Genomic DNA, 18,961 nt, shown 5'->3' on the forward strand with positions numbered 1-18,961 from the left:
CATAAATGAAACCAGATAATTTTGAAATGTCTTTATAAATTACTTAGCATGGGAAAGAAGTTATGAAAGAAGAGTGTTGAAATTGTCGGGTTTTGAAATTTTTGCTTTCTGACAAATAAACTTTCATTTAGGCAAGTTTTGTCCTTTGCAAGGAAAAAGAGTTGGATCTCACAATGTAAACCCTGGTCATGGTTACTCAGCTAACTGTTCCAGCCAAACCACACATTACCTGTTCTTCTGCCATGGAAAAATCTGCATAGGGCTAGGAAAGATTGAGTTTAAATCTGGCACCACCTGTGACGTTATATGTACCACATGTCAAAGGGGTGCTCTGGAAATGCAATGTTTGAACTTAAGCTCTGATGCGGCAGGATAAATTTGAAATATTCGGTTTTCTACAGATTCAGGAAGTAGAAGATTGAATGAGTCAAAATTTAAGCTTTGATTTCCCAGTTAACTGCCTGGTGTTGCTATCGGAGATCCCTAGATTTTTTTTTGTTTGTTTGTTGCCTTGGTGGTAATATTGTTTCCATTTTGAAGCAACTAATACAATGTTCGCTCAGGAGCCCCAAATTGAGTGAGGGGGGAAATTGTGTAGTTTTAGCTCCACCCACAAACCATGCTGCTGCCAGCCACTTGAGATGCCAAAACACCATTGCCTGCAGATTGTCTTTGTGATAAATCAGTTCCCTGTTATATCTTGCATGCAGTGACGTCAGCTGACCTCTCTTTTTTTTTTGCTATTTGTCAAATAGTATTGCCACCCTTATTTCTGCTCTGCCTTCAGAGCTCAGCAGCCAGAGAGCGGCAATGTTGGCCGGGCGCCCAGCTCTGAAGGCAGCACCGCCGCCCCAGCAGCACAGAAGTAAGGGTAGCAGTACTGCAACCCCCCATCCCCTACCAGTAACCTCGTGACCCCCCCCAACTCCTTTTTGGGTCAGGAACCCTACAATTACAACACCATGACATTTCAGTTTTAAATAGCTGAAATGAAATTTACTATTTTTAAAATCCTATCACTGTGAAATTGACCAAAATGGACCCTGAATTTGCTACGGTCCTAATTATCAATATTTTTCATCTGCCAAAACTGAGTTTTTCATAAACATATGCTGTTGAGATGTTTGCTTTTAAAATTAACTCTGGTATGAAAAATGGAAGAAAGAAAAATCCCAAACCAATATTGACCTTTTAAAAACCACTTTTTGAAACAGAACAATTTTTAATTACAAACTTTTCAAAAATTTCAGACAAGCTCTTCTTTTTCCACAGGACCTGCCCTTGGCCCATGAAGACAGAAGGTTTCACAAACCCATAATACTAATGATTCCTACCACTACTATTCTGAATTTTGGGGTGCAGAACCATAAGTGCAGTTGGTCTTCCCTCTGGAGCTCTGGTAACAGAGAAGCACGGTCTCCAACAGGAAGCTCCTTCACTGACCAGGTTCAAGAAGGAACTGATTGGGGATGCTCAGAGGGCAACATATATGCTTAGCAAAGGGTGGTGTATGACAGCCAGTAGTGGGCCTAGATTGTGTCCTGTTCCTGCTCCTACTGTCATTAAGGGTCAAAATATCTTAAGACTAAAGGCTGTTTCATTTATCTCATGCTAAGACCCAGCAGTGAGAATGTTGTACAAATTATATCTTTAGACAGAAAACTATTGGGGGGGGGGAGGGGGCAGTTTATGTCCCCTCCAGTCTTTGCCCTTCTCCTCCCATTTCACCTGCACTTGATATTGTCTAAGGAACATCAAAAGCTTCTCTAGGGAGCATTAGAAGCCTGCTTGCTGTGTTCATGAATGAACCAGAGTTTGTTGTTAGCCTCTGTCCATCCTTTCAAGCAGGTGTCACAGCAGCCAGTAGCAATTACAGCAGCATTCAGGGGACAGCAGCATGATTCAGCCAGTCAAAAACAATCTAAAGGGAATGAAGCTTTCACAGTTTAGGGATTATATATTTTTAGCAAGCAGCATGATGTGATCCAACCAGATAGCTGTTTTTTTTGTTTTTTTTTTTTTTTTTTTTATAAATGGAGCACTTGATCTTTTCTTTGTAGCAGGTGATAGTATAATATTCAGAGAGGTCAACAAGAGGAAAGGAAAATGATCACTAGGTGGAAGAAGGAGAGTGGGGGAGGGGGAAGTTTGCATCAAATTAACAGTATCATTTGGTCCTGCAAAAGTACAGGGAGTCAGATTTTCCAGGGTTCAGCTTCCCTTTGAGCCCCAAACTAAGTTGTAAGACTTTCAAAAGGATGGTGAGCTCTTTTCAAAACATTGGGTGTGAAAATCTGGCCCTTAATCAGAAGCCTAAATGAGAACTGAGTGCTTCTGAAAATCTGGTTTGTAGGTAATTAGATTTTTTTCAAGACATTTTTGCTTCCTCTGCCTTAAAAACTGTGGTGTAGTTATTACTGGAACAGAATGTGCCACCTTGTTGGTGGTTCCCTTTTGGTAATGGATGAATGGTCCCTATATTTGAAGTCTGTAAAGTGTTTTTAGATCCTCCTGGATGAAAGGTGGTAAATAGGAGATGTTTTATTGGTCCTTTTGAGTATTTTGCTGTGTAAAATTGATAGTTGAATTCTACATCCTATTGGAAGTGTTATTTCAGGGTGAAAACAATGCCACATTTTAGAAGCTTATGGAGAAAAGAGATTTCTGGGGAGAGTCCCAGAAATCTGTTGTGTACAGGCTTGCTTCCCAAAAACAGACTTCTTATCTGAATTCCACCCACTGCTTTCAGCTAGCTGGTAATCACAATGGAACTTAACTAGGCTTGCAGGTCTGAGAAGAGTCTAGTGGAGATGTGAGAAAAATGTGAGGAAATAAATTGCAAGACAGCAAACGTATCACCTCAGGGGTCTTGTTGCCTGGAAGGGTAGTTACCTGTCTCATGTCTCCCATGCATGTCTCAAATCAGGATCCAATTATAATGCTTTGCACTTATTTAGTGCTTTTCATCCAAGGATCTTCAAATACTGCTACAGATACTTAAGAACAGAGGCTTACAATGCCCATGTGAGGTGAGGTGCATTTTTTTTTTTGCAGTTACAAATGGGGAGGGATATTGCAACTTCCCAAGTTCCAAGGAAGTCTATGAAAGAGTTTTTGTTGGGAATCCAGGCATTCTTGCTCTTAGTCCTGGGCTTTACCTAAGAAAATCTGTAATCTGAAAAAGAAAGTCATAGAGCAAAGTATTATATGTAAGATTTCAGGCTGAGGACTTGAACATAAAGTTATTTTTTTTTTGGCATTAGAATTCATAAAATAATTGCAGGATGTATGTAGAAGAAATACACTGACCAACTGAGAATGTTGAGACACTATTTCATCTCTGTTAGTAAATGTCTTTTTTGTTTGTTTGTTTGTTTTTTTCCTTCAGCATCAGTTATTTCTGCAAGAACAACTTTATCTGTGATCGGTTGAGAAGGATTGGGTGTCTGGAACATCAAAGCCACCATAATGAAGCACTTCCTGAGGTAATCCTTTTCCAAAAGCATGTCTAATGATAACGCGTTTCATTGTAGAACAGTTTTGCTGTATTTTGGCCATTATCTTCCATGTTACTAGTGGAACATAGCTTATTATTGGTTGCTTTTCTGCCACTTTGCCACTACCATTTAATTAAAACTGTCAAAATGTTAGATTTTATTAAAACTTCATTTTCAGTTGTACAGAATATTGGAACTGGCCTGTTGAATCGGATCAGTGATCCATCTAATCCAGTGGCATGTCACCAGTACTTGATGTTTCAGAGGAAAGTTGAAGAAACTCACAAATGGGTAACTAAAGAATGATCCGTTGATGGCAGAGAATCCCTTTGGTACTGCAGATTTCAGTATTGTTACTTGAGGTTGATCATCCATAATGATCTGGTACTTAAGCCAAACTTGCTACCATGACTCTTTTGTTTAAATGGGTTTCCTTCACTACTTCTGTCAGCAGTGATGTAGTGCTAAATTTTATAGCATAGGAGCCCTGTAGAGGGGATCTCAAGTTAGTAATTCTGTCATGTGCGATAGGGTTTGAATATATTGTCTTATGGTGACACAAGGATTTTAGGTTTTGGAGGCTAACGTTTTACCAAAAAAAATTTATCTAATTGAAAATCTGCACAACAGCAATTGTGAGCATTCATGCGTTGGTAATAAATATACATACATCTCAAATGAAACACACACAACTCTGGTTTTATTTGCCAAACTTTTTATTGGCCAAACTAGGTAACAAGGCACATTCAAAGCACACATGTTAGTCAAAAAGCCCACTGGCAGCACCTGTAAAATACTGTCTTTACAACATTCATATTCTCTGCAAACTTCAAATGAGGGATTTGTTCCAGCTACTTTTGAGCTACTCCATAAACCTGATTTGACTGGCTAATCAGACCAGGGTGACAATGGTTTTCCATAAACCACCACTTATCCTGACAGACATCCCAGCAGCTGTGACACACACCCTGTTCACTGCAGCCCCTCATACCACAGGCTCTCAACACTCCCCGTTCACCCCTTAGCCCACCGACAACTCTCCCTCCTGCCACTCACCCACCGCCCCTGGGACTTTCCTCCTGCCACTCACCCACCGCCCCTGGGACTTTCCTGGCCATTTACCAGCACATCCCTGGCTCAACACTCTGCTTCTGTCCCAGGCTAGAGGGGCTCCTTTCAACCACAACTACCCAGCAGCTTTGCTAGCTCCCATCGCCCACCTAATGCACACACACAGCACAGGCCAAATTTGAGAGATGAGTAGTATTGCGGCCTTGCACATGGGGTCACAGTGCCAATCCAGTTTGGTGCAGGCAGAGGGGACGCCAGGCCAAACCTGAGTGTGCACCATCACTAGGGGTTTGGCCCAGGAGGCTGCTCCTCCATCATGATGAAGGAGCAGCTAGGCCAAACCTGAGTGACACTGCAACCCTGCATACCAGGTCGCAATGGCACTTGCTCAAATTTGGCCCAGCTGTTCCCTGCCCTGACGGAAGGGTGGCCAGGTCAAATGGGAATGGCATTGCAGCCCCGTTCACCAGGTGAAGTGCTAGTGGGCTGCTCTGTCCTGGATTTCAGGTGCTGGAGCTACGCTGCGGACCACTCCAGCACCACAACACCCCGTCTGTCACTGACTGTGTATAAGCCCCCTGGGAGCGTTGCTGACTATTTAGATTTGTATGCACGCAGCCAGCTCTGTTTTTAATGTGCTGTTAGTAAAGCTCCTGTTAGTCAAGCCCAAATCAGATAGACAGTGCCTTCATTTTGACCCATATAACCGCTTTCCTGTTGATTCTGATTCTTTTCCTGTTGGGTGACTAATTAGGGAGGGTTGGCATTGCCCATTGTGAGCATGATGGGCACACTAGAAACGAAAATAAATTCCTGTGGATGCCCAGAAGGAAACTGCCATCTCTCTACTTCATATTATGATACTCTAAAAAGGCAGTGAATGCCGAGAGAGAGTCTTGTTTACTTACTTGGGAGGCACTCAGATACTATACAGAGCCAAACCCAAATCTGTTTGGGAATTGTTTGGGAAACAGTTTTTCCCTTTCATGGAAAAGTCTAACTTTTTGAAATTACTGATTTGGATTGAAAAGTCAAAATAGCAAAAAGTTTTTGCAAAACGGAAAATTCCGAAAAGTTTCAGTTTGGAAATGTTGAAGTGGAAAAAGTGGACAGTTTTGAAGTATGTTTCAAAATGAAACATCTCATTTTGAATCTCCCCCATCATAAAATTCAAAACATGAATCTAAATTGACATTTTTCTCTGAATTTTTTGTCAAAATAATTTTCCAGTGTTAACATGTTTTTTAGTTGAAAAATTTCAACCAGCTTTGTTAAATAGACTTAGGGTGATAGTGAGCAGCAAATTAGATATAGCATATAGTGGATATGCTTGCAAAAATGCAATGAAGTTTGGAGCTGCGGAGGCATCCTGCTCCAGGCCAGGGAGGTGATCATTACGGTTTAAATAGTACTAGTGAGACAACACCTAGAAACTGTGCACAATGCTAGACATCTATGATTGAATTAAGAGTGGCAGAACAGGAGCTTTCCAAAGCTGATATCTACTGTTGGCCAAGGTGAAAGAACTGCCTCCTACTGCAATAGTTTTTCCAGGTAGGCTCTAGGGTAGCGCTTCTTAACCTATTTACCATTGTGGGCCGCATATGCAGCTCTCTATGCTTATGGGGACTGCATCCGTGCAAAATATATTACCTGTATGGCCCTGAGGGTGTCACATGGGCCGCAGCTGTGTACTGATTGGGCCACAGATTGAGAAGCACTGCTCTAGAGTAAGGAGACTGGGTAGAAACTGAGGGTGACAGAGGTATTTTGAAGCTGCCTCTTGCTCAGGGAGTTCATTTGAAGCAAAATGGAAACTACTCCATCCCTGTGGACTTCCCAGAGTGGCAGCCATTATAAAGACGACTTGGGGAGAGAGCCTGAGAACCAGAATAGGCTCTAGAAAGAGCAGATCATATGATAAAACATGTCTGTGTAAGTGCAGACCTGTGGCATGAGTGATTCTCTCCATTAGTTATGGAGGTAGGTTTAGGGTGTGGAGGTGGCTTGTGTATTAGAAGTATAACGTTAGAGTGGTCTTGTGGAAGGGAAGGATGACCTTGTGGTTAACTCACTGGACTGGGACTCGGGAGCTCTAGTCCATTCTGGCTCTGCCCCAGACTTCTTTGTGTGACCGTGGACAAGTCACATAATTGCTCAATGTCTCTTCTCTGTCTGTAAAATGGAAAGTACAGTTCTTGCTTTCTCCCACCTTCGTCTGTCTTGTCTACTTGGACTGTAAGGCTCTTAGGATAGGGGCCATCACCGATTGTGCTAGGTGCTGTACATATACATAACAGGGCCTCTAGGTGCTATTGGAGTACACGACAGTAATTCACATCCTGATGAGGCTAAACAAGACAAATATAAAGGTCGATATAGGACAAGTTTTCAGTAAGGATAAAATTGTTGTAATTTTCATATTGGGTTCTGTGTGGTTTTTAATCTGTTCCTTTTCTGTTGATGTATTGTTTGTGGGTTATTTTTATAATCTGTTTAAAATCCTGACCCATTCCTTTGATGTGGTGATTGTTGTAAATATGGTTTGTTTTAATTAAATATCAAAATTTTCAGGGCATACTATTAAAAGCATATTCTGTCAAAAATAGATTTTAAAAAATTGATCACTTAAAAAAAAAAACTCAAGAAGAAAATATCCTTTAAAGGTGCTTCTTACCCACAACTCAGAAATGGCTGAACTCAAAAATTACCTTTCCTTACTGTGAAGCAGTCTGTCTTCCACATGGAGGGGGGATGGTGCGTTAGTGTTAGAAAAGTTTTCAAAAACTTGGCATTGTATGTGAATGATAGTGACTCTTGCTGACATTGAGACTAAGTTGTTATATGTAGGACTAAGATAGAAAGATTCTATGAAGAAATTAGTTATGATGCTGCTTAGTGACACTTCATTTAATAAACTGAAGTCTTGCAATGCTTGAGAGATTAAAAAGCACAATCAATCTTTCTCTATATAGATATTTGATTTTAAACCCTTCCTTCAGTCTTTCCTTGTCCACTTGATCAACTCATCTGTTCAGTCCTTTCCCATGACCCTGCCAGTGAGAGAAAATGGACTTTATGGCGTGTTTGAAAGGGTAATCCATTTGCCTCTGGCGAGCCAAAGGAATAGCAAATTACAGAGCCAAGGTTTCTTATAGAGAATGCCCTGCTAGCAGTGTATCCTACTTTAAAGCAAGAGGACTCCACCTTAAACGTCTCTGCTGATCACAGTTGTTGTAGTGCTGCACCTTGGGTTTCTCAGGTAACCAAACCCCAACCCATTTAATGACCATTTGGCAATGCTGAAACTCTTGCAGATTTTGCAGGGTGAGTGGTAGAAGGTACTGTCTGCTTGTGAGAGTGTGAGGCTATTCCATGTTCCAGCCGTGATCCAGCCAACTAAAGACAATGTAGTATTCATTGTACATAAGGGATCTGCTTGGGTCTGCAACTTTCCACATTCTGTCTTTTAACATCCCTATTGCTTTGGGAAGACTTCCCTGAGAATTTAAAAACTGTACAGATGTTCCTGAATTGGGACTGTCCATTTGGTCAGATTTATTTATGCACTTGAACTTTCACTCTCTTATTGTGCAGCACCAACAGAGGACTTTTATAAATATTGCAGAGAGCATTCTCATGGAGGGATTAATATAACCTCTCCAGAGCTGTCTTTGTTTTCATTAGTTTCTCACCTTCATTTGTTGGACAAACCCACGTGAAATGCTCATTTGATCTGGGCACTCAGTTATCAGATAATTTAGAAGTAAGTGTGAATTTGATAAGCCAACCAGAAGGGAGGGTTGTTTCTTGCTCTCACTTTCTGATTCTTATCACACATGCATAGTCTTGGGTTTGTTCTGTTTGCTTCAGTTTGACTTCCTGGCTCAACACAAAAGCAGGAACATTTTAGAGAATTTCCTGAAGTTTGAAATTTTGGCAAAAACGGGAGAAGATTTTCATAGAAAACGTTTCCACTTTTTCAACCAGCTCTGCTCACAACTGGGTCTTGGTGAGGCTGCCAAGATGTCACTTCCTTTTATTGTTTTATTATTATTATTATTATTATTATTATTATTATTATTATTTTATTTCAGATACTAAAATATAATTAGTTACTTACTAAAAAGAAAAGGAGTACTTGTGGCACCTTAGAGACTAACAAATTGATTTGAGCATAAGCTTTCGTGAGCTACAGCTCACTTCATCAGATGCATTTGGTGGAAAAAACAGAGATTTATATACACACACACACACACACACACACAGAGAACATGAAACAATGGGTTTATCATACACACTGTAAGGAGAGTGATCACTTAAGATAAGCCATCACCAGCAGCAGGGGGGGGGAAAGGAGGAAAACCTTTCATGGTGACAAGCAAGGTAGGCTAATTCCAGCAGTTAACAAGAATATCAGAGGAACAGTGTGGGGTGGGGTGGGAGGGAGAAATACCATGGGGAAATAGTTTTACTTTGTGTAATGACTCATCCATTCCCAGTCTCTATTCAAGCCTAAGTTAATTGTATCCAGTTTGAAAATTAATTCCAATTCAGCAGTCTCTCGTTGGAGTCTGTTTTTGAAGCTTTTTTGTTGAAGAATAGCCACTCTTAGGTCTGTGATCGAGTGACCAGAGAGATTGAAGTGTTCTCCAACTGGTTTTTGAATGTTATAATTCTTGACGTCTGATTTGTGTCCATTTATTCTTTTACGTAGAGACTGTCCAGTTTGGCCAATGTACATGGCAGAGGGGCATTGCTGGCACATGATGGCATATATCACATTGGTAGATGCGCAGGTGAACGAGCCTCTGATAGTGTGGCTGATGTGACTAGGCCCTATGATGGTGTCCCCTGAATAGATATATGGACAGAGTTGGCAACGGGCTTTGTTGCAAGGATAGGTTCCTGGGTTAGTGGTTCTGTTGTATGGTGTGTGGTTGTAGGTGAGTATTTGCTTCAGATTGAGGGGCTGTCTGTAAGCAAGGACTGGCCTGTCTCCCAAGATCTGTGAGAGTGATGGGTCATCCTTCAGGATGGGTTGTAGATCCTTGATAATGCGTTGGAGAGGTTTTAGTTGGGGGCTGAAGGTGATGGCTAGTGGCGTTCTGTTCTTTTCTTTGTTGGGCCTGTCCTATAATAGGTGACTACTGGGTACTCTTCTGGCTCTGTCAATCTGTTTCTTCACTTTAGCAGGTGGGTATTGTAGTTGTAGGAATGCATGATAGAGATCTTGTAGGTGTTTGTCTCTGTCTGAGGGGTTGGAGCAAATGCGGTTATATCGTAGAGCTTGGCTGTAGACAATGGATCGTGTGGTATGATCTGGATGAAAACTAGAGGCATGTAGGTAGGAATAGCGGTCAGTAGGTTTCCGATATAAGGTGGTGTTTATGTGACCATCGCTTATTAGCACCGTAGTGTCCAGGAAGTGGATCTCTTGTGTGGACTGGTCCAGGCTGAGGTTGATGGTGGGATGGAAATTGTTGAAATCCTGGTGGAATTCCTCAAGGGCTTCTTTTCCATGGGTCCAGATGATGATGATGATGATGTCGTCATCAATGTAGCGCAAGTAGAGTAGGGCATTAGGGGACGAGAGCTGAGGAAGCGTTGTTCTAAGTCAGCCATAAAAATGTACCTACACCTACAAGATCTCTATCATGCATTCCTACAATTACAATAGATCTTGGGAGACAGGCCAGTCCTTGCTTACAGATAGCCCCCCAATCTGAAGCAAATACTCACCAGCAACCACACACCACACAACAGAACCACTAACCCAGGAACCTATCCTTGCAACAAAGCCCATTGCCAACTCTGCCCACATACCTATTCAGGGGACACCATCATAGGGCCTAATCACATCAGCCACACTATCAGAGGCTCGTTCACCTGCGCATCTACCAATGTGATATATGCCATCATGTGCCAGCAATGCCCCTCTGCCATGTACATTGGTCAAACTGGACAGTCTCTACGTAAAAGAATAAATGGACACAAATCAGACATCAAGAATTATAACATTCAAAAACCAATTGGAGAACACTTCAATCTCTCTGGTCACTCGATCACAGACCTAAGAGTGGCTATACTTCAACAAAAAAGCTTCAAAAACAGACTCCAACGAGAGACTGCGGAATTGGAATTAATTTTCAAACTGGATACAATTAACTTAGGCTTGAATAGAGACTGGGAATGGATGAGTCATTACACAAAGTAAAACTATTTCCCCATGTTATTTCTCCCCCCACCGCACCCCCCACTGTTCCTCAGATGTTCTTGTTAACTGCTGGAAATAGCCTACCTTGCTTGTCACCATGAAAGGTTTTCCTCCCTCCCCCACTGCTGCTGGTGATGGCTCATCTTAAGTGATCACTCTCCTTACAGTGTGTATGATAAAACCCATTGTTTCATGTTCTCTGGGTGTGTATATAAATCTCCCCTCTGTATTTTCCATCAAATGCATCTGATGAAGTGAGCTGTAGCTCACGAAAGCTTATGCTCAAATAAATTTGTTAGTCTCTAAGGTGCCACAAGTACTCCTTTTTCTTTTTGCGAATACAGACTAACACGGCAGCTACTCTGAAATTAGTTACTTACTGTACTTAACACATGCTGAAGTTGGTTGGAGTGCGGTTTTTCTCAGTAATGAAAAAATATCTCAGAAATTTGTCACCCTCCCTTGGTCTACTGGTAAACAGCCTCCAAGCACTAGCAAATTTTTACAATATGTTATATGCCTTGCCCTGATCCCATAAAGTAAAATAAAAATCAGCAAGGCAGTTGAAAGTAGGGAATGCGAAGGTGCAGCTCCGAATATAGAGTGCTTTTGAATGACTCTGTCCTGATGTGTTCCTTGGTTGCTATAGTGATTTTCCTCCATGTATAAGTGGATGGGCAAATTAGAATTCAGTCTTCCTTATGTCTGAAAAACTGTCTGATATATTGTACAGTTGTTTTTAAAAAAAAAAAAAAGGAGCTATCAGGTTTGTGTGGGGCAGACCGGTAATTCTTCTTGTAACGATGGCCAACAGAGAACCTTACTGTTGATCCTTATTTACAGCTGCAAGTTGCACAAATAAAATGAGGACCAGTCAAATTGAATTGTTCATAAAAGTACAGTGTAACATTTTTAAAGGGTTTTTCTTACTTGGACAAGCTGCTGGTCTGTGGATGGAATATAGAAGGCTTATTTTTCCAAGCTAAAATCGGAGTGCAGTTACCCAATAACGGTACAGTGAGCAGCTCTTAGTGTATTGCACCAGCATCCAGCAGACAAAATGAATAAACATCATCCATTATCTGATGTGACAGAAATAACATCTTTTCCACTGATTTGTGTTTGTCTGCGGGGAACAAAATAGTTGCATAGGTATCTTGTATATCTGCAGTATGTAAAACTAGGCATGAAGGGAAGATAGTACGAGTGGCAAACAAACTGTGGATCTATGGGATGGATTTTTAAATTAGAAAGTTTGTTTTAATATATACCAAACTTAGTCATCAGCACTGGGCATCTAATTAAAAAAGCCAATTTACCAAGGACTCAAGCAATTGAATTTGTTTAATACTGATCTATTCTTGACTTTGAAAATACTAATCTTCCTGCGGCTCTGAAAAATCATTTGAGACAAGAAGAATCGGGCTTGTTCCATTCATTAATTTTAAGGTGGGATTTTCAAAAGCTCTCCTCACTGGCCTGAGTTACTCCCACTGAAATCTAATGAAATGTTGAGCTTTTTTGAAAATCCCACCTTTAAACTCCTGGGGGGGTTTACTTCCTGCAGGACAGGATTTTTCTCAGACGTATTAGGGAATTTGGGAAGTCTTTGAGCTAAAAGAGGGTTTGATCTTTTAAACATGGATAAAACAAGTACTCTTGTCTGCAATAAAAGAACTCAGTCATGATTAACTTGCATTTTTCATGCCTTTCATAGTATTTGAAAGTGCTGAACAGACAGTTAATTCACGAGTCATTGACATTCAGCCATGTTTTGGATGGGACACAGCATTTATTTAACAGAGCATGGGAAGACAGTAGAACTTCAGAGTTACAAACACCAGAATTACGAACTGACTCATCAACCACACATCTCATTTGGAACTAGAAGTACACAATCAGGCAGCAGCAAGGAAGACAATACAGTACTGTTAAACGTAAGTTTAAAAAAAAATAAAGGGAAAGCAGCATTTTTCTTCTCCATAGTAAAGTTTCAAAATTGTATTAAGTCAGTGTTCAGTTGTAAACTTGTGAAAGAACAACCATAATGTTTTATTCAGAGTTACGAACATTTTAGAGTTATGAACAACCTCCATTCCTGAGGTGTTCGTAAATCTGAAGTTCTTCTGTATTGCACAATGGTTTAGGACCAGAGGGAAAGAGCAAGGAAACTTTGGCTAGATTATTAATCAAGTTGAGATGTGGCTTCAGTATTAATTTTGGTTGAGTCTTTTCTCAGATTTTCAGTCTGTTTGACAATGGATGACAAACATGGGTCCCCATGTCTTGCTATGATGGAGAAGATCAGCAGAGTTAAATCACCCTTTATATAAAAGTCTGACTGACCTGGTCAGAAAACTCCACATCAAGCACGCTTTTCTATGACTATTATCAAACTCTGAGGACACTATCCACTCCATTAGGATAATGATGTTTAACCCAAGTTGGAAGGACCCTGGGGCTAACTGAGAGCAAATATCTGACACCCTTTGCAAGCTCATCTTAAAATGCTCATGTGGACAGCTTCAGAGTGAAGAACATCATCTACTGAGTTATCACCACACTCATGCAGAATAGGAAAGCTTCCTGAGAGCTTTCCTATTCAGCTACTCTTCAGGACCAACTCGGCTTAGTTTGAGATCATAATAGTCTAAGGAGTTAGCTACATGGATAATGCACGCAAGTTAAAGCATGTTCAACCCTCATTTGGAAGCTCTAATTCAGAAGTCGTGTCCTTAGTTTGCTGTAACCTAACCTGAGGAGGACTACGTTACAGTGTATTAAGGCCACTTTACTTCTGAATGAGAGCATCCACATGTGGGTTTAATGCACATTAACTTTGCATCTTTACTCAATTTGTCTTAATGTCACTGAATGTCCCTGGTAGATGCGTCTTAAGTGATACGGCTTACAGGTCTGATTGGTTATTGTTTCCCATACTTTTAAATCTGACATCAGATTGTAGGAAGTCTATAGCGTCTAGCACCCTCCTTTCTCCTCTCCACCTCCTCTCTCATGGAAGAGACTCCATGGTTAGCACTATCATTGCTGTGCTCCTGCACAATAGCTTTTTGGTTTCATCGCGCTGCTGGTGCTGCAAGGAAAATGGAGAACAACAGCATAAGGCTATATGCCCAATTCCTTTCTCTGTTGAAGTAGCTCATGGCAGAAAATGAACATTGAGAAGACCCAGAGAAGAAGAATAGAGTGACATGCAGAAAGGAAAGCTTGAGGGAGTTGAAGACTTGATGAAGTGGAAGAGCAAGGAAAAGAAAGAGGTGAGATAGGGATGCAATACCCTTGCTCAGTCTAGTGAGTCAAAGAAACCCCAGAGAAAAAACTCCCACAGAAATTCCCTTGTCATCTGAAATAGTATGAGAAAGATTATAGTTACAAAATTATGATTAAATCCCTGTAACATTTTAAACCACTGTGTGGTATTCTGCAACTATTGGACATTGCTGTGTGAGCCTGTTCCTAGGTACACAGTATTTCTTAAGGGATGGGAAAGCATAGAAATGTAGGGCTGGAAGGGACCTCAGGAGGTCATCTAGTCCAGCCCCCTGTGCTGAGACAGGACCAAGTATACCTAGACCATCCCTGAAAGGTGTTTTGTCTAACCTATTTTTAAAAGCCACAGGTGATGAGGATTTCACAACCTCCCTAGGTAACCTGTTCCAATGCTTAACTATCCTCATAGTTAAGAAGTTTTTCCTCATAGCTAACCTAAATCTCCCTTGCAGCAGATTAAGCCAATTTATTTCTTGTCCTGTGCTCTATGGATATGGAGAGCAATAGATTACCATCCTCTTTATAACAACCTTTTACATATTTGAAGACTGAACATGTTCAATTCTTTCCTCATAGGTCTTATTTTCTAAACCTTTTATCATTTTTTGTTGCTCTCTGGACTCTTTCCAGTTTGTCCACATCTTTCTTAAAGTGTGGTACCCACTGGACACAGCACCCCAGTGACACCTCACAACTGCCTTATGAATGAATGACTTCTCTTATAAAATACATACTTTTTTACCTCTTTGAATTTCTATTTTTGCTGAGAGCAAGAGCCTGCCTATATGGGTATCGCTGTGTCATAGGAAGCTGTGTGCTAGCAATGACACCCTATTCCACTTCCTTGCCTTTCAGGTAGAGTCAGTGCAAGGCACCGGCAGGTTCTTAGAATTTTAATACATAGCAATTCATGTGCAGGTTACAGTTTATCAAATTGGTTTTTGAGACAGAATGGGAGGCTTGATACTGGTGCTTCCCTTTGAACACTTGCTGATCTTGAAGAATTCTAACCCTTCAAGCTATAAAGTATTTGCGGGAGGCATGTTGGAGCTGCTGTGCCAGGAGCAAGGCGTGTGTGTGGCAGGAAGACAATGGACCAGGACAACATTCATGGGTAAGGGGGGAGGTGGTGTGGGAGGCAGCAGCAGGGGGTAAAGAGAGGAAGAGAGAGTTCTGAGTAGTTAACTCTGCCTGGAGTGACCAGACAGCAAATGTGAAAAATCAGGAAGGGGATGGGTAATAGGAGCCTATGTAAGGAAAAAGACCCAAAAATCAGGACTGTCCCTATAAAATCGGGACATCTGGTCACCCTAACTCTGCCCCCAAACCCCCTTTTGGAGTCCGAAATAGAGATGAAACTGTTCCTTAGGGTCAGAGTAACCTTTTCTAAGCCATGTTATCCCAGTTACGTTGAGCTTCATTAGTATATTACTCTGCATGTAACAAATCACTTGGAATACTCAAAATTTTGGGGCTAAGGGATGGAGTTCCTGTGTGTGTGTGTGTGTGTGTGTGTGTGTGTGTGTGTGCACGCACGCGCGCAGGTACATACGCTCTCATGAGAGAGAGATTTATGCAAGGTAATGTGTGCGTCTGTATACACGTGTGTACTAGTATTAATGCATCATTAAGGTTCAGACATCAAGCACTCACAATTAAGACATTTACAGTTACTAATTTACATCTGTAACATGGCCACATGCATATTGTACAGTATTTTCTTTTTGCGTTTTTCCTGACTAAATGGTACCGCTAACTTATGTGCGAGGCCCTTCATTTTATGTTTGTAGTTTGTTTAAAGTTTCCTAGGAATTTATCAAAAATTTTAAAAAGGTGAAAATCAGGGCAAAAAATTAACTGAATAGTTTTCTGGGTAAATAAGGTAAATATTGGAAACAGGAGGACAGAAAAAAGCAATAGAGATGGCGTCTTGGTACTGAGTGGCCCAGGTTGCCAAGCCACCATCTCTCCATTCAGACTCAATCACCAATCTATGCATACGACATGCATGCGTGTGTCTTCCATTACATTGCCTTAGTTTAATAGACTGCCTCGCATTTATACTTAGACTAATTTATTATTAACATGACATCTTCTACCTAATAAAACATTGGATTTTCATAATATAATCAGTATTTTCATAGACTTCAGTGGTCCAAAATAAGAGTGAAAATTTGTAAAAAAGCAAATAGCTTTTGTAAAACTAGGAATTTTGGGTTAAAAAAGACAGCCTTTCCTTCTGTGTTAAGTATGCATAACGCAGACTGTACGTGAGTATGTTGTATATAATGTGCATGTGTGCAGTGTTGTTGAGCTCATGCTGTGGGGGAACAAACCCTACCTTTTAGAAATGTCCTAACTTTCGCATACTTGGTTTTCTGAACCTTAATGTTGAATTAATATTCACTTGAGTGGAGAAGTTTGATTATCATTTTGGACCCACTTTGAGCAGGTGTAAATGGCTACACAAGCCAGTGGTGAATCAGGCTCTACATTTTCTGTGCAAGGCAAACATGTGCAAGACCCAGAGCAAGCTTGGGGGAGGGGAGGAAGGGGAATCTATTTCCACAAGAATTTGGAAGGTATTGGCATATGTTGCCAGAGGCAGTCGTGTGTGTCATCCAACCTAATTCAGTGATCATATTGTAATGCCGCACTAGATTTGTATTTATTTATTTAAGTTCTCAATCTCTTTGTTTCACTTGGTGGGTGTCTAGGAATTTGTCAGTTCACTTTAAAATAAAAACCTAGCCCATTTCATCAGCAGTGTGCTTTCATTACAGGATTTCTGCAAGCAAGAATTCATTTTTATTAAAAAAAAATCATTGAAAACAAATTTCAGTAACTGTTCATACCATTCTCGTTGTAAAGAAGACTTCCACTATCACAAGGTTAAGATGGACGAGTAGTAATAACATTACAGGTATCTACAAAACAAAGATTTTTTTTTTTTTACTTTAGGTGCCTAGTTATAATTAATGCAGTCTGCTTTATTAAAAACAGCCACTGTCAAACGTTTTATGGTAAGTCACATTTGCAGTATCTTTATCATTCTTTAGCACTGTGGTCTCTTTTTAATAGCTGTACTTTGGTTAATAATAATAAAAATAACCTAGCATTTATCTAGCTGTTTTCATCTGTAGATCTCAAAATGCTGTACAAAGGAGGTCCGTATCATTATTCCCATTTGTAGGAGGGGATAGCCACGCTTAGTACAAGCCATACACAAAATTATAATGGTGAACATAAATTGGAACGAGGGAAAAACAGCTGTGAAGTCCAAACTTCTTATACCACTATAAGCATGTTTCATCATTGAACCTAAAGGCAGTGCCAGAATAACATGTCACAACTAGCAAGTTTTTGAGACTTTATCTATTTCCAAGAACATTTGTTCTCCATAAAACCAGATTTTTACCAGTAATGAAAGATTGATTGTTATGTTTAAGCTCCAAGGGAATGAGTTAACTACAACCATAGAGTTTTTATAAAGGAGTTATGCTGTTTGTAAGAGTAATTCTCTGCATTGGAAATACACATTTTGATTGAGTAGCTTGCTTGAAGATAAATGGATCTTTCTTCTATATGCAAAGAGACAACCACTGTGGACTATGGACATTGCTGCAATAGAAGTACATTGGAATCGTAAAATGCACTGCACACCAAATAGTATGTGATGTTAATTTACAGCACATATCAGTGATCAAAAAGCAAATTTTTTGTCTTACTCCATTTGGGTCCCAGCCAGCAGTGCTCTCAGATAGAACTCCCGTTTACTTCATTGGGAGTTTTGCCTTAGTAGGAATGCAGATAAGCACTTTAATGTTCCATCAACTTCATCAGGTATCTGTTGCTGAGTTGTGTTTGTTTTGTTGTTTGAAGATAGTAACCTAATCCAGGATAGCAACAACCCACAATGACTCATGGGGCATATGTGACTGCTGGAGTACTGAAATGTCCAGCTTTAGAGTCTATTTTTGCAGGAGCAGAATTGAAGATTATGGATGAACACATTAGCTGCCTTTGTATGACACATTTTATTCTCTCCTTTCGCCTGATTTATACTTCTGACTGCTGCAAAGACCTTAACAGTGCCTATGCATCTGCATAGTGGTGGGATTTTTTTTTTTTCCTGACGTTTTGTTTTCTCTCTTAATACTAAGAAGTTGGTTGCCTGGTATATATTGGAGTAAATCCTCACTTTTATTTTAATGTGCAAGAACATTTTAGTGCTAGCAATTGGGGTATTCTCCATATCTTTGTATATGTGATTCCAGAGGGGACACATCATTTAGGCTATAGAGTAGCAGCCGTGTTAGTCTGTATTCGCAAAAAGAAAAGGAGTACTTGTGGCACCTTAGAGACTAACGAATTTATTAGAGCATAAGCTTTCGTGAGCTACAGCTCACTTCATCGGATGCATTTGGTGGAGCTGTAGCTCACGAAAGCTTATGCTCTAATAAATTCGTTAGTCTCTAAGGTGCCACAAGTACTCCCTATCATTTAGGCTATGTTTACACTACAGCTTATGTCTGCATAATTTGTCTCTCAGGGGCGTGAATAAACTACCCCCTGAGGGACATAAGTTACACCACCATAAGGGTTGGTGTGGACAGCACTATGTCAGCAGGAGAGGTTCTCCTGCTGACATAGAGCATGTTCACCATACGCGGCACAGCTGCACTGGTGTATGTGTAGACAAGCCCTTAGAAGTCTTCAGGCTTTCTGACTGAATGCAAAATACAGACTTCGTGAGGCATAACTACTAAGGGCACGTCTACACTAGGACACTTAGGTAAGTTAAGACAAATTAACTAATGGTGTAAAGTCAAAGCACATTAGTTCAGGTGCATTTAACCCTCATGTGGATGCTTTCATTCAGATG

At 40.5% G+C, this 18,961-nt stretch overlaps 1 protein-coding gene across 14 annotated transcripts in view; it reads left to right on the forward strand.

Annotated features, from left to right (window-relative positions):
- Window positions 1-18,961, forward strand: part of ELMOD1 (ELMO domain containing 1) — a 62,492-nt gene that overhangs the window by 12,265 nt on the left and 31,266 nt on the right. For 8 of the 14 annotated variants that reach the window (XM_043504213.1, XM_043504219.1, XM_043504221.1 and 5 more), the window contains one exon: window positions 3,389-3,485. In XM_043504213.1, coding sequence (XP_043360148.1) covers window positions 3,469-3,485 — 17 coding nt within the window. In that variant the 5' untranslated portion in view covers window positions 3,389-3,468. Of the gene's footprint in view, window positions 1-1,272; window positions 1,447-3,388; window positions 3,486-14,042; window positions 14,064-16,859; window positions 17,000-17,037; window positions 17,100-18,961 lie in introns of those variants that run through there. The other 6 variants (XM_038386692.2, XM_038386690.2, XM_038386696.2 and 3 more) reach the window with 5 other exon arrangements.

The sequence above is a fragment of the Dermochelys coriacea genome, chromosome 1 (assembly GCF_009764565.3).
Source record: "Dermochelys coriacea isolate rDerCor1 chromosome 1, rDerCor1.pri.v4, whole genome shotgun sequence".
NCBI lineage: Eukaryota > Metazoa > Chordata > Testudines > Dermochelyidae > Dermochelys > Dermochelys coriacea.